General features: G+C 42.6%; 1 protein-coding gene across 2 annotated transcripts in view; it reads right to left on the bottom strand.

Moving 5' to 3' along the window:
• plxnb1a (plexin b1a) overlaps positions 1 to 17,049 on the bottom strand; it is a 129,321-nt gene that overhangs the window by 100,983 nt on the left and 11,289 nt on the right. For both annotated transcript variants that reach the window (XM_034172188.1, XM_034172189.1), the window contains exons 2-3: positions 13,811 to 14,053; positions 11,679 to 11,861 (exon numbers count right to left, since the gene is read on the bottom strand). In XM_034172188.1, the coding sequence (XP_034028079.1) occupies positions 11,679 to 11,861; positions 13,811 to 14,053 (426 nt within the window). The remainder of the gene's footprint in view (positions 1 to 11,678; positions 11,862 to 13,810; positions 14,054 to 17,049) is intronic.

Genomic DNA, 17,049 nt, shown 5'->3' with positions numbered 1-17,049 from the left:
TTTCTTCATCCAGTATTTCTCTATGTTGGACTCCTTACCATCCATTATTTGTATTTTATATATATGTATATATTTATATATATATAGAGAGAGAGAGAGAGAGAGAGAGATACGTGGATATAGATACATATAGATAAACAGTAATAATCTAACCAGATTGTTTAATAAAATCTTGGAAAGTGAGAGGATGCCTGAGGAGTGGAGACGAAGTGTGCTGGTTCCTATTTTCAAGAACAAGGGTGATGTGCAGAGCTGCAGTAACTACAGAGGCATAAAGCTGATCAGCCACAGCATGAAGTTATGGGAAAGAGTAGTAGAAGCTAGGCTTAGAAAACAGGTGAAGATCTGTGAGCAGCAATATGGTTTCATGCCAAGAAAGAGCACTACAGATGCAATGTTTGCTCTGAGAATACTGCTGGAGAAGTACAGAGAAGGACAGAAAGAGTTACATTGTGTGTTTGTGGACTTAGAAAAAGCTTATGATAGGGTGCCAAGAGAAGAGCTGTGGTATTGTATGAGGAAGTCTGTAGTGGCAGAGAAGTATGTTAGGGTAGTGCAGGACATGCACAAGAATAGTGTGACAGCGGTGAGATGCGCAGTCGGAATGACAGACTCATTCAAGGTGGAGGTGGGATTGCACCAAGAATCAGCTCTGAGTCCTTTCTTGTTTGCAGTGGTGATGGACAGGTTGACGGATGAGATCAGACAGGAGTCCCCATGGACTATGATGTTTGCAGATGACATTGTGATCTGTAGTGAGAGTAGAGAGCAAGTTGAGTCTAGCCTGGAGAGGTGGAGATATGGTTTGGAGAGAAGGGGAATGAAAGTCAGTAGAAGCAAGACTGAGTACATGTGTGTGAATGGGAGGGAGACCAGTGGAACTCGTAGTGCAGTTACAAGGAGCAGAAGTGGTGAAAGTAGATGAGTTTAAATATTTGGAGTCAACTGTTTAAAGTAATGGAGAGTGTGGTAAAGAGGTGAAGAAGAGAGTGCAGGCAGGGTGGAGTGGGAGGAGAAAGGTGGCAGGAGTGATTTGTGACCGAAGAATATCAGCAAGAGTGAAGGGGAAAGTCTACAAGACAGTAGTGAGACCATCTATGTTGTACGGTGGCACTAACAAAAAGACGGGAGGCAGAGCTGGAGGTGGCAGAGCTGAAGATGTTGAGATTCTCTTTGGGAGTGACAAGAATGGACAAGATTAGGAATGAACATATCAGAGGGACAGCTCAGGTGCGACGGTTTGGAGACAAAGTCAGAGAGGCGAGATTGAGATGGTTTGGACATGTGCAGAGGAGGGACCCAGGGTATATAGGGAGAAGGATGCTGAGGATGGAGCCACCAGGCAGGAGGAGAGAGGGAGACCAAAGAGGAGGTTCATGGATGTGCTGAGAGAGGACATGCAGGTGGTTGGTGTGACAGAGGAAGATACAGAGGACAGAGTGAGATGGAAACGATTGATCTGCTGTAGCGACCCCTATCGGGAACGGCCGAAAAACAAAGAAGAAGAAGATAAACAGTAATAAAACATTTCCTCCACTCAATTTAGCAGCATTAGAATTGGTGCCCTGTTGGGCCTGCTTATATATTCAGTTAGCTTTATATTCAGTTAACATTGTAAACAGTTCAATTTCGGTGAAAATGATATTTGTTTAAAGGGAAGTATGATGTCACAGTCCTTAGCTGTCAAGATAAGATGGTTTGGTTCCACCAAAGCCCAGTTCTTTTCTGTATAAAGTTTATATGTTGTCTGAGCGGGCCTCCTCCCACCATCAAAACACACATGGTAGGTTCTGCTCTCAACAGGGGTTGAGCAGTTGGTGACAGGAATGGCACTCCAATCACTGTAAAAACACTCACCACATGAGGGTGGAGAATGATGTGTTGAAGCCATGCTGAGATGCTGCAAAGTGCACCTGACAGCACATGCTCTTTGATTTTGTCCTTTTGCACTTTGACAGCGTCACATTGTATGTAGTTACTCTGTTGCATATGTCAGTGTCTTTCTTTATTCCCCACTTCAGCTGTGGAGGAAAATATCCATATAAAATACAAAAGGAGTGGGAATAAATACAAATGGACTTTTCCTGATCACTGACACATCTTCTCTTTCGAAATAACACCATAATAGAACATTGCAAAAGGACAGACAGTTCCAAAACATGTGGAAAAAGGGCTATTCGCACATATATTCCTCAGCAACCATTAGAGGAAAAGAGCTGACAGAATAAGAAAATATGGAAAAGAAATATCTTCCTAAGCGTCCAACCCAAAAGCAAATCAAATCAAGCTTGTGCAGGATCGCAGCATAAATGGCCATGAATGTGATTACTGTGTAGTCAAATCTAATATGAAGGACAGGAAGACACCTCTAGCATAAGTGATTCTCAGCCCTTCAATGCTCATGTTACCTCATTTACCTCATGTTTTCAGGCATCATTCCCTAAAGCTCTCACTTGATCATGATGAGGAGAATCCCATGAATTTGGTCCATTAAGAGGACACACTCAACACATAATGGCAACGGCATTGGTGACTCAGACATGCATGTTTTCCATTTGGAAAGATATATTTACAAATCATGTTGCTTTAAAGATGACAATAAATCAAAAACAATAATTCGGTCATGACCACTTTTCTCCAAAGGAATGATTTATTTCATTGCAATAAGTTATCATTGGCACTGTGGCTCTGTTTTGGGACCTCACTTCTCTTCCACATGCACCTACATGGAAAAGCTATACCAGGAAGGGTGCAACAAAGACCCCCAAGCATGGGGAACAGAACAGAGCAGACAACAGAGATAACCAAATGACAGCAAGGTCAAGTAAACAGGACAACAAATGGGAAAATAACAGGAGTTGGGGTTGGTGACAATTCAGCTTGCAAAGGAAGCAACTAATGCCAGCTGTGGCAAATAAATAGGGCATTCTATAAGGAATGTGCCACTGGAAACCATATGAGGGAGTCAGCTGATGTGGGATGAACTTGACTTTATGACCTGACAGACAATTTAATGCAGTCAGTAAATTCTCTAAATCCTAGATCAGGACCTCAATGTTGTCATCATTCAGGGTAGACTTAATTTGCAATTTTTTCAACACATCTATTATCTCAAAACAAAGCAATTAAGTGGTGTGACCTTTACTGACCTTGACTTTGTGAATAATACTGTAATCTTTGCAAAATCAGTGGATACCTTGAGAAGTTGAGTAAGGAATCAGTGCCTGGGTTTGTGACTGTCTGCAGCTGAGCACTTTCGAGTGCTTCTAAACCAAGTCAGTCCTGCAGACTCTGCATGATTGATTGTCTCACCGTTCTCCCTATGATCCCTGAGCTGGACAAGCCACCTGCCTTCAGGAATATCAAGCACACTGTCAAGAACATGCAAAAATAACAAAGCTGCAGGACCAGATGTGATCCCTGGTGAGACCTTCAAATATGGTGGGTCCCTGCTTCTTCACTGCCTGCCTCTATTCTTCCTTGATATTACAAAGGCTGCAGTACTTCCTCAGCAACAGAAAGATGCAATCATTGTTCTTATCCATAAGCAGAAAGGCGACAAACCAATCTGTGGGAATTATCGCTGCATCCCCCTTCTTATGATTGCTGGAAAGATTCTGGCTAGTTATGCTGTCGCTTCCCATTTCTCATGTTTCCAATGTTGTATTACCAGAGTCTCAATGTGGCTTCCGCAAGAATTGCCGCACTGTTGACATGATGTTTATAGCTCACCTTTTAGAGGAGACGTGCAGGGAGCAACATTGAGACCTCTACATTGCCTTTGTTGACCTGACAAAGGCTTTTGATAGTATCAACAGAAGTATCCCGTGGACCATTCTTGCTAAAGCCTAGTTTACACATAGACGGTTTTGTCGGCGGGCAGTACATAGACCAAAGGTCGCGGTAGTTCCGGCTGTTTTGCGGTGGAAAGGGGCGAAGCATTTCGCCGGCGTTTTGGCCGCCGTACTATCCGCAAATACGTGGATAAAACGCTGCTAAATCCGCCGAATAAAGCGGCGTTTTGACACCGTAGCATCCGCCACACCTCAGGCAACGGGGTTAATACCCAGTTCTATCCTTTATAATCGCAAGTTAAGACGCGCGTGAGAACGGCGGTGTTCTGCTGCCGCCGATAATGCCCTGTGTACCGCTGGATTTATCCAGGCAAATCCTGCGTTACTCCAGAAACTTTTGCATATAGGCACCGCCCCCAGAGTATAATAGGCTGAAGCGTCTGTCACTTCAGGGGGAGGGAGATCATCCTCAGCCTTTTCTTCTCCTTCCTTTCCCCCTCCACCACAGGGCTACCCTCTGCTTCTGAACCAGACCTCTTGGTAAGTCCTTGCCGCTGCCAGTTTTCTTTTAGGAGGCATACTGGAGCTTCTCTACAAAAATATCTGGAGCTGGCCGCGAGTGAGAGGCCTGCATGCAGCGCGCTAGCTTTTTTATATTGACCGCCGCCTATCGCCGTTTGGAATGCCGTTAACCGGCAGGTGGAACGGCGTACTGTCCACTAGCGCCGCCGTTTTGTCTGCCTCTGTCGCCGGTTAAAACGCCCTTGAGGACGCCGATGTGGGCTCTATCACCGTTTTACACGCCGTTGATTAGGGATACAATGCCGGCCGCCAATTACGGCGGTGTAAACTGCGGCACTACAGGAAGGGGCAGGATGAAACAGCGATTAAAAAGTATCAAACGCCGTTGTTCGCGTTGTCTCCGTCGTCACACGAATTCTCCGGGAGCGCTCTCCGAATTATTCGACATGTTGAATAATTTTTTCGACGATTCCCAGTAAAGCAGGAACTAAGCCACGCCCCCTAGTGCCGGCGTTAACAACGGTGTGTGATCCTTAAGATGGCCAAAAACTCGCAGTTTGGTAGACAGCAAGGCTTTAGCTTTATTGATAACTGGCCTTCATTCTGGGGCCGTTGTGGCTTGCTGATGCCGGACGGCCTCCACCCTACTGGGGAATGCGTCGCCATCTTGTCTGTGAGCATAGATAGAGCTCTACAGCTCCAGGGACTGCAGATGAAAAATAGCCACTAAGGCTAATTCTGGTGCATTTACAGAAATGTTAATTAATGTACATTGTCCCTGTCAAATAAACTAATAAATAAATAAATACAGGGAGGGTAACATTAGGAATCTACAGCAGGCCATGGAGCAGGTGATAAGAGAACCTGCAAGGCTTATGACAAATGTGGGTGTGGAATCCATTAGCTTAGCGGGGAATTTAGTGTAGAAAATCCACTATGGTGATAGTGCAGTTTATTTGCCAGGGAGGGAATTTCAACAAGTTGAGACTGTGGCCTGCTTCCGTAGTCATGTCCATAAAAATCATAGAGGGATATGCCTTCCAAACTTAATACACATTACTATACTGGATAATGTTGAAATTGAGGATGGCCCAGTGGTTGTTCCAGCAATAGCAAAGATTTCGTGTCTGCTACCTACAACGCACGTTGAATGTCTCAAACCTAAACCTACTTCTGGGCATCTTATATGTGCTACTCTGGAACAACCCCTAAACCCAAACAGTTCAACTGTCAACCCAACTGAGGTCCTTAGACTGGGTCTCATTAAAATAAGATCACTGTCATCAAAATCAGTGTTGATCAATGATCTAATTATTGATCATCACTTAGATATGATTGGGCTATGTGAAACCTGGCTTAAACCAACAGCTGTCCTCACCTTAAATGAGGCCTGCCCACCAGCATATACATTTAGTCACGTCCCTCGTGATGTGAAGCAAGGCGGGGGTGTTACTCTTATTTATAAAACTAGGTTTAGCTTATTAGCTGTTGGGGGTTACAAATATAACTCGTTTGAGCATCTGATACTCCGCTCTGTTCAGGATATTACACATTGCCTTGGTCAGAAGAATAAAAATCAGTCGTAATACTTTGTCACTGTATATAGGCCTCCTGGCCCATATTCTGAATTCTTAGATGAATTTGGTGCGTTCATCTCGAACTTGTCAACTAGTGTAGATAACATTCTGATCATTTGTGACTTTAACATTCATATAAATAAGCCTTCTGAATAAGCCTTCTGCATTAGCCTTCTGCAAATTGTGGATGCATTAGGATTTCGGCAATGCATTCGGGATTCGACGCACATTAGTGGAAATACCCTGGATATGGTTCTCACACGTGGTATTGCTGTCACGAATATTGACATCATGCCTCTTATATCAGTGGTGTCTGATCACTCACTTATTAAGTATACAGTTTCGCTGCCATGTTTAGTGGAACAACAACCTTATATATCATTACGGCAATGCATCAACTCCTCAACTAAGACTGAACTCGAAGCTAGACTGCCTGATGTCTTAGCTTCACATGTGACAAATACCTAGTCAGTAGACAGACTTGTGGATAGTTTAAACTCAGTGCTCAAAACTACACTCTGCATGATTGCACCACCTGTGTTAAAACCGCGCTCCCCCAAATCACAGTCACCTTGGTTCAATGATTATCTGCATGACCTCAAGCATAAAGCAAGAGGTCTAGAATGGAAATGGTGTCATTCAAAATTAGAAGTATTTCACTGTGCGTGGCGTGATGCTATCTTAGATTAAAAGCATGCATTAATGGCTACAAAGCGGACCTACTACTCTGATTTGATCAACAAAAACAAGCATAACTCAAAGTTCTTGTTCGACATGGTGGCAACACTTATGCATGAACAACCACCTGTAGTTCGCTCTGCTTTTACAGCACAAGATTTCCTGGATTACTTTGGGAAGAAAATAGCTATAATAACTATATCCCGGCATGCCTTAACCCAGCCACTACACCCTGCTATTGAGGTGGGCACCACTACTGAGGTATTACCTAGATTTACAGAATTTGATAGTATCTCACTAGGCATGCTGACAAAACTCGTAATATCAACAAAAAGCACAACCTGTTTATTTGATCCTATAACAACAAAACTGTTTAAGGACCTGTGGCCCACTCTTGGGCCGAATGTGCTGGAAATTATTAATCTTTCTTTAACTTCTGGATCTGTTCCTAAATGTTTAAAATCTGCAGTGATTAAACCATTACTTAAGAAACCTAATCTTCACCCTAGTGTATTGAAAAACCATCGGCCGATATCAAAACTATCATTTTTATCTAAAATTCTGGAAAAAGTGGTGTCACGGCAGCTCATCGACTAACTTACTGAGAATAATCTCTTTGAGCCACTGCAGTCTGCTTATAGAAAATAATCATTCCACAGAGACGGCTCTCACGAAAGTGGTGAATGATCTTCTGCTTACAATGGATTCGGACACCACTACGGTCCTGTTGCTGTTAGATCTCAGTGCTGCATTTGATACAGTGGATCATCATATTCTACTTGATAGGCTGGAAAATCATTTTGGGATTACTGGGAGTGCCCTTGCATGGCTGACGTCATACCTGACCAGACGTTCTCACTGTGTTTTGTACCCTAACACTACCTCTAACCTTAGTGACATGAAATTTGGCGTTCAACAGGGGTCTGTCTTAGGCCCCCTGCTTTTCTCCCTTTATATAGCACGCCTTGGGCACATATTGCGGTGTTTTGGGATTACCTTTCACTGCTATGCAGATGATACTCAGTTATACATGCCGATAACTGCTGGTAATCTCATTCACATAAAATCCTTAGAAGATTGCCTTGCAGCAGTGAGAAGATGGATGTCTAGAAACGTCCTACTTTTAAACTCTGATAAGACTGAAATGATGGTTCTTGGTCCAGTGAGACATCGGCATCAATTTGACCAGTTAACGCTCAGCCTCGGCTCATGTGTCATACGTCACACTGACAAAGTGAGGAACCTTCGGGTAATTTTTGATCCTTCGTTGTCCTTTGGCCTCCACATTAGAAATATTACTAGGACTGCTTTCTTCCACCAGCAAAATATAGCGAAGATTCGTCCCATCCTGTCTATGGCTGATGCTGAGACCCTGATCCATGCATTTATCTCTTCTAGGTTGGACTACTGCAATGTTCTATTTTCTGGTTTACCGCAGTCTAGCATTAGGGCTCTCCAATTGGTTCAAAATGCTGCAGCCAGACTTTTGACACGAAGCAGAAAGTACAACCACATTACACCCATTTTGGCATCCCTTCACTGGCTTCCTGTCCCAGTGAGATCAGATTTTAAGGTTCTGCTACTAACCTATAAAATTATTCATGGACTGGCACCTCCCTACCTAGCTGACCTAATTAAACCTCATGTACCGGTCAGGGCTTTACGTTCTCAGGGTGCATGACTACTTTGTGTCCCTAAGGTGAATAAGACGTCTTCGGGTCACAGAGCTTTCTCTTATCATGCCCCTGTTCTGTGGAATGATCTCCCTGCATCAATAAAACAGTCAGATTCTGTGGAGATTTTCAAGTCCAGACTTAAGACGCACTTATTTTCCCTTTCAAATGGCTAGCATACTGGTACAGTTTTGTTTTATGCTTTTTACTCTTTTAATTCAGTTGTTAGTAATTGGCCCGCGCTGCGGCCTCAACTTTATTTTTAGTGAAGTTTAGGGCTTGTGGCCGGCGACCACCTTTGTATTTTTCTGTTTTTCTTGTTGTTTAATGCTGGCAAATTATGCAGTATTTTTGTCTTTCTGATGCCTGATTCTGTTTTTTTCTCTCTGTTTAAGGTGCAGCTCCATCCAGAGATGGGAGTTGTATTTGTGTTAGTGACCCTCCTGTCCTGTGCGCCAATAGCATTTCTTGTCTATTTGTCCGTGAATTGTTCTGTGAATTGTTCTGTAATTTATGTTTGTAGCATGGCCCAAGCAGAGGGTCACCCCTTTGAGTCTGGTCTGTTGAGGTTTCTTCATCAGAGGGAGTTTTTCCTTACCACTGTTGCTCTGGGGGTTGGTAAGGTTAGACCTTACCTGTGTGATGTGCTTTGAGGCAACTCTGTTGTGATTTGGTGCTATATAAATGAAAATAAATTGAAAATTGAAATTGAAAGTGTAGACTCACCAGACTACAGCACACTTTTCCATGTTGCATCTGTCCATTTCAAATGAGCTCGGGCCCAAAGAAGGCGGCTGTGTTTCTGTATGTTTTTGATGTATGACTTTCGCGTTGCATGGTAGAGTTTTAACTTGCTCTTGTAGATATAGCGACGAACTGTGTTAAGTGACAGTTGTTTTCTGAAGTGTTCCTGAGCCCACGCAGTAAGATCCTTTACACAATGATGTCAGTTTTTAATGCAGTGCCACCTGATTGATCGAAGGTCATGTGCATTCAGTGTTAGTTTTCGGCCTTGCCGCTTACGTGTAGAAAGTTCTCCAGATTCTGTGAATCTTCTGATTGTATTATGGACTGTAGATGATGGAATCCCTAAATTCCTTGCAACTGAACATTGAGAAACATTGTTCTTAAACTGTCGGACTATTTTTTCATGCAGTTGTTCACAAAGTGTTGATCCTTGCCCCATCTTTGCTTGTGAATGGCTGAGCCTTTTGCGGATGATCCTTTTATATCCAATCATGACACTCACCTGTTTCCAATTAGGTGTTCTTTGAGCATTCATCAACTTTTCCAGTCTTTTGTTGCCCCTTCCCAACTTTTTTGAAATGTATCGCAGGCATCCATTCCAAAATGAGCAAATATTTGGACAAAAACAAAAACATCTATCAGTTTGAACATTAAATATCTTGTCTTTGTGGTGTATTCAATTGAATACAGGTTGAAGAGGATTTGCAAATCATTGCATTCTGTTTTTATTTACATTTTACACAATGTCCCAACTTCACTGGAATTGGGGTTGTATGTTGCACATTTCTCTGTGCGTGAGCCATTATGTAGGTGCCTTAATGTTGAGGACTCCAGCGGGTGGAGAAGACTATGAGGACACCTCGTTTCTCCTGGGTGCAGCAGAAGGATGGTTACTTTTGAGAGGTGCAGATTTGGTCAGTTGTCCGCTAGGATAGTTGCCATCCAGAACCCAAGGACGTTCCATGATTGTGGATGTGGCAATGAGCAAAAAACAGCACAATCTTAAACACAAGCTCCCCAACTTGACTAAGAGGGGTGAAAATGAGCAATGATGAGGTTCAGTGTTAGATGTTGACCTTAATACTGTCAAAATAATACTATGAAGACATTTAAATAGTTTTCTGCAGTTCAATGTCCCTGATAATGTTAAACTCGGTCCCTTGTTTGTATATTTCCATGAGGATACCTGCACTATTACCTACATCTGCTCTGCATTTTGCTCAACATGAATTCTACATATCAGCCCATATTCCCACAATCTGACTTCCAGATTGCTCACATCTTGGGTTTAATGCTGCTTTGTATTTGTTGCCTATTCATAACTCAGACACATCCTCTGTTTTGACTCAGTCTTTATTTCCAATAGTTTAAATGAAGCGTCATTCTTGCATTGTGCATTTGGGTCTTGACCTGGTCCATTCCTGACAGATGTAGTTTGCATTCAATTGTAGGATAAATGGTGATACAAAAAATAATGGTATTATTACATAATTCAAAGTAACTCATTACACTGACAGTGGCAAATCCAGCTTCAAGTTACATTATATCTATCATTACAATGGCTCATGAAGCCAGTTAATTTGTACGATGTACTATGAAATACAAATAACTTACAAGCAGAATTTTATCCGCCAGCACTTCAACTTCAGCCAGAGACATTCCAGCGAATACTGCAAATGCTTCCAGACAGCTTACGGCTTACTGGGTTTGTTTTTTGTGTTACAAGAATGAGCACTGTCAATACGTACATTCAAATCTTTATCTGTCACCAAAACAAACCCCAATGTGTTTGTTTTTAAACTAAGCGATGTCGCCATGTGAAAGGTTGCAAAAGTGCTACTGTGAGCATGTGGTCCGTCAATGCTTGATTGTTGCATGCACGCAAATGCAATACATCGTGTTTTTCCATTAAGGTGGTCGCAGCGTGCAATGGTGCAAAATGCATGGAACCAAAATTGCACAGTGAATGGAACAAAATTGCAAATGGGACAAATGACAAATATCATGTGACATACAAATCAATTGACAAGGATCTATTTAGGTGTTGTATAAGCATTGCTAATTCATAGTCTGACCAACCAAATAGACCATTAATTTGTCCTACGATCTAAACTGGTCAATGACTTGTTGCAGAATTTGTCCTGCTGACATACAATAATTGTGCTGGGCTAGTCTTCCTTCAGTTTCATAAAATATATGGTAACATGGACTGCTTCTTCTTCTGCTGTGATAAAGAGCTACTGTATGTTTGACGTAGGTGGACAATGCAATTCAGTCACATGCTTTCTTGCAACATACATACACACTCACATGTACACACAGACACACACGACATTTATGCAAAATATCAACTTGAAAGTATAAGTTGAGAGTACAATTCTCTTATCTAGCACTTTAGCACTTCTGTCGATGGTATAAATGGTAATCCATATCATGATTATAGGTAGTTACAATATCCTATCAATAAATGTTACCAAAATCAAAATGTACTTTCACCAGTTTCAGTAGTTATCTTATCGATGCATACAATTCCAGTCTGTAAACAACCATATTCTGCAGTTCATAGATGAAATACCTAACATTGTCCACATATGTTTGAACACTACAAAATGTTAGAATGACTGGAATCCTCAGTGCTGCTTCACAATCTTGTAGCTTTGCAACCATGTACCTTTGCAATCATGTACCTTGTGAAGTTTGCCACTGGAATCTCCAAGAAAGGCAATGCTGTGTTCCTCTCTGACACTGACGGCAACAGCAGTGAGGCGGGCATAAGGGCTTTCCAATATGGCTTTGGCTTCCAAGGGTGTGCGGCTTGCCATTGGACTGGGAGTGTGGTCAGAGCCGCATGGATACGCCTTCAGCGTATTCTACAACATGACAAAATACAATGTTTGGTCAACTGATTTTTCTACTGATTAACAGAAACTTTTATGATGTTCCATAAAACACTGTTTCTTTTTTCTTTTCTTTGGTACCCTGCTGGGCAAAGTCCACCAACATGGGTATTGTAATCCTTCAATTTAAATTTTTAAAACTGTCTCACATTACTTCCACAAAAACAGGTATTTTGATCCCAAAAAGAAAAGTAACATAAACAATCTGTTGAAGAAAAAAATCTAAAAGCCTTTAATTAATTAATATTAGCTAACAACACTGAACAATGGACACTTGTAACTACATGCTGAACTCTTATCACCATTCCAGCAAGGGGGTAGGGTGGGGGGGATGTGTAAATCATCTTTATATTAAAAACGTGAGTGCATGATTTTATTTAGTAAGTTCAATGTAACTGCACAATATAAATGTAAATAATGCTAAAATATATGGATGAGACACAAAAGTGTAAACATTTCCACTGTGGTCCATTTAAAAGTCACAATTTATTAATACATTAAGACAGTAAATGAACATAAAAACTACATAATCAACAGGAAATAAAAGGGCTGAGTTCCTCTTCTAAAAACTGTTGAAGTCTAAGTTTCTAAAAACATTCTGGTCATTCCAACTCATTATACAAGCTTTGACTAATTTATTACCTCCCTTGAAAAACTGCCAACCGCTAGCATATATATAAAATTTACTTTTTTATATTTAATTTATTGTGGCCTCCACTTTCTCTGAGGTCAAGGTCAAATTTGTGAAATATGGTTGGAACAATAGCCTTTTAATCAAAACATGATCTGCAGTCTTGAAAAAGCTGGTAAACATTCATCAGGATTCAACTGCTTCATGTAAAGGGTGGTTTGATTTCACCTTAGCTGAATTTTGGTTTGAAATCATTTCTAAATAATATAAAGAAAATTATCAGATATATAAGAGAGCTCAAAGTACCTGCTTTGGAGCTTCTACTTAAAATACCCTTGTTTTAACTTCATTCAACCTCTAATAACTGACTGATTGGGTGGCATTCATGTCTTTTGAACTAGTGTTACATTCTTTTCAGTCACTGATTCAAAGCCTTTGAATCCACTTAATTCATTTTAAGAGGATTGCCCAATACTCACTCTGTCGGTTCATGCAAAACAACAACGGCAAATCCTGCTTAGCAGAAAGTCTCTGGGAATGTCAATAAAAGGAAGTGAAGTGTCCTAATTTATCATGGTTATAAAAATAATAAGATGGCTTATTTTTTTCAAGGGGAACTCAAAGATATCTCATGCATGTTTCTCATCCTGTCTTTCTTCTAAATGTCCTTCTGGCAAATCTTCAACTTTTGCTGACTGATGTTATGGGCTTTCTATCTGCATCTTTCAGTTGCTCCCTTCTTTCTCTGTCTTCCTCCATTAGTGGCATTCAAAAGAACTCCATTATTCCTGGTCAAAGCTCGTTAGGTGGCACAGCTGATTCGTTTGGGTTATTGATTCCTAACCATCTCATTAAATACTTGTGAGGCCTGGCAGCAGAGGGGGTTATTGGAGGGCTGCAGATGTGCAAAGATACTCTTGGTGCATTTGGGACTTTGAGCTTTTCAGCAAGGGCCTCATTAAAAGGATGCTTGCTTAACAACTGCTCTGTTTATAAAAAAAAATGTACCTTTCATCCTGTTACTCAGCTTAATCTGGCCAATCCAGTTATCCCTTGTTAGAGTGCTGAAGTCATTTTCTCCATTTCCTATCCTGTCTTCCTCACTGTTATGTTTCTCTAACCACAGAAACCATTATACGAATTTAATGCGCAAACAGCAGGCAATTGCTCAAAGTGAAATATAACTCCACTATGTGCACTTTTAGGACACAAAGTAAAAAAAAAAAAACAGACAGTTGACCAAGAAGAAATGTTCATGCAATACTTTAGAACTTTACATTTGTTGTCTTACCATGAGCAAGTTCGCACAGCTGGACTTGACCTCATACTCTATGTAGGCCACCTCTTCTCCTCCCTCCACCCTACCATTCTGGGTGTAACAGAGGTCTCGGGTGAAGTCCACGAGTCTGTCGAGTTCATCCAAAGGGTAAACACACAAAGCCGAGGCATCTGAAGGATTGTTGTTTGTGGAGCTGATGCGAGCAGCAAACACACCAAGCAGAGCCTCACCCTTGTTATCTGATTTGTGTCCCACCTGTTACAACAAAGGCATGAGTGCAATTTTGGTTCTTGATCGTTTTCAACTCATGAGGTAAAGGTGTGAGCCAGTTACATGAAAGCATTCGTTCTGCTGCAAATGTGTGATGTTTCTTCTCCAGGAGAATGTCTCATGTACAAAGCGTGCTTACGCACAAAAACGTAGCGTACAGTCATCTAACACTCATGTTCAGATGTATCAAAAGTGAAAAGACTGTGGAAATGTGTGGTGCGTCATGCAAAAATTCTGGCTGGCGTATGCATGTTTCTACAGCTATTGTGCCATCTGATGCAGGGAACTATTAATCATGTGAAAACATGAAATCATCAGAGTGATGCGCACATCAGCGACACACCGATGAACATTTAACACACCCACATGTTCGGAATTACAGTATATGGGTGGACATAAAAGCATGTGCAAGGTAAGGTGTAAAATGGCACTAACAGTGGCTGCATTAGTGTTGTTAGAGGACCTTGCAAATGGTGCAATCTGACGTGAGTGTGTATTCAGGGAACATGAGGATTGAATGCAAATAATGATGACTGGCTCATAAACTGATTTCGATTACCAAGGCTGTTACTGAAGGTGGGCACAGAACTGGGCTGGGATTCCTGGCATCAGCTCGGTCAGGTATGTGTCAATCAACCTTGTGCCAAGCCATGCCAGCTGTGTGGGACGCAATCATCCCAATGTTATCCAGGTACATTACAAAATTACAGCGCATTCTGCAGCGAGAGCTGGTTCCCCTAATGTAATTGGAGCTATTGACTGCACACATAAAGACACCATCACATGATGAATTTGTTTTTGGTAATAGGAAATGTCATTCCATCAATGTTCAAATCATATGTGATGTGCAAATCCGCGTCAGGCTAGAGGCTAGAACGGTGTGCGATGGGGGCTGTTTGGTGGTTAAAAAGTTTATTTGTGTAATTGTTCCAAACGAAACCCAGCACGGGCACATTTTGGCATAAGGGCATTCAAATATTTTTTAGTTATTAATATGTTTTTTTCTTGATGGTGGAACTTAACAAGTCCCCGACTGTGTTCAGTATTTGTCAATAAAAGCGTATGTAATGTTAATGTCACACACTGTCAGCCGCCGTCCACCTAATATCTTTTTACTTCAGTGTGTGTGCGCTGCTCTGTGCTCAGCATTTACACACATGGACGCACTCTTAATTTTTGTTTTACATTGTGCCGAGCTGCTTGAGAGAACGAAGATCGAACCACAGCTTTTGTTGTTTTTACATGTATGCTGTCTCTAAAAAAAATCTTTAATTTTTACACACAACAACAAAGAGACTATGGTGGATGTCATCAAACACACTACACTGCACACTTATGGTGCCAAAGAGCACGACACAATTAAACTATTCGAAAACATTTGCATAGTCAGATAGGGGCGTGGTCAGAGAGGAGTTTGGTGTGTGCACGTATACTAATTTCCATGTTCAGTAGGATGTACAAAGGTGTGTGGCTCCATGACTATGCAAACATATATACTTCTGAATTTTTTTCTGTTTACGCCAGTTTCTGGTTTTTGGTGTACGCCATGTTTCAGTAGGAAATCCATGAATGTTTTTGTACATGAGGCCCCAGGAGAAGACAGTAGGTATTTTGGAGAAATGTTGTTGTAGTATTGTTAAGACAATGACTTATTGTTAAGACAGTGCCCTCCCCACTCCCCCTGTTGCCCTCTCGGTCCAAGAGGAGGACGTGAGGAGACATTTCAAAAGGCTGAATCCACGTAAGGCCCCGGGCCCAGACTGTGTCTCTCCTGCCACCTCCTCCTCCTGGTTTTATCCCACCTGAAGTCCATCACCCACCCCCTCCTGGACCCCCTGCAGTTTGCCTACAGAGCCAACAGGTCTGTAGATGACGCCGTAAACCTGGCGCTGCACTCCATCCTGCAGCACCTGGACTCCCCAGGAACCTACGCTAGGATCCTGTTTGTGGACTTCAGCTCTGCATTCAACACCATCCTTCCAGCTTTGCTCCAGGACAAGCTTTCTCTGCTCCACGTGCCCAACTCCACCTGCAGGTGGATCACAGACTTCCTGACGGACCGGAGTCAGCGTGTGAGGCTGGGAAAAAATGTCTCGAACACTTGGGTTCTCAGCACAGGATCTCCACAGGGCTGTGTCCTTTCCCCTCTGCTCTTCTCCCTGTACACTAACTGCTACACCTCCAGCCACGTCTCTGTAAAGCTCATCAAGTTTGCAGACGACACCACCCTCATCTGACTCATTTCGGATGGGGATGAGTCTGCCTACAGGAGGGAGGTGGACCGGCTGGTGACCTGGTGCAGCAGCAACAACTTGGAGCTCAACACCCAGAAAACAGTGGAGATGATCATGGACTTCAGGAAAGCCACAGCCCCCCGCCCACCCTCGCCCTCACCAACAGCCCCATCACCACTGTGGTCTGTCACCGCTTCCTCGGCACCACCATCACCCAGGACCTCAAGTGGGAGTCAACCATCAGCTCCCTCATCAAGAAGGCCCAGCAGAGGATGTACTTCCTGCGGCAGCTGAAGAAGACCAAGCTGCCTGTCCAGCTGATGGTGCTGTTCTACACGGCCATCATCGAGTCCATCCTCTGCTCCTCCATCACGGTGTGGTACGCTGGGGCCACAGCCAGGGAGGGACACAGACTGCAGCGCATTGTGGCCTCTGCTGAGAAGGTGATCAGCTGTAGCCTTCCATCTCTCCATGACCTACACGTCTCCAGGACTCTGGGCCGAGCAGGTTGGATCACAGCTGACCCTTTTCACCCTGCACACGGTCTGTTCAAACCACTCCCCTCGGGCAGGAGGCTACGGTCCATCCGGACCAGAACCTCCCGCCATAAGAACAGTTTCTTCCCCTCTGCCGTTAGACTCATGAACTCCTCATAACTCAGTCACCTTAAGCTTAACTCTGTCACTTTATCATTTTATCATGGGTCACTTTAGACAGTGTACTTTGGTTTTTAATTGCACTCCTCCC

This window comes from Thalassophryne amazonica, chromosome 6 (genome assembly GCF_902500255.1).
Source record: "Thalassophryne amazonica chromosome 6, fThaAma1.1, whole genome shotgun sequence".
Classification (NCBI taxonomy): Eukaryota; Metazoa; Chordata; class Actinopteri; order Batrachoidiformes; family Batrachoididae; genus Thalassophryne; species Thalassophryne amazonica.
This window is presented reverse-complemented; position numbering and strand designations above follow the sequence as displayed.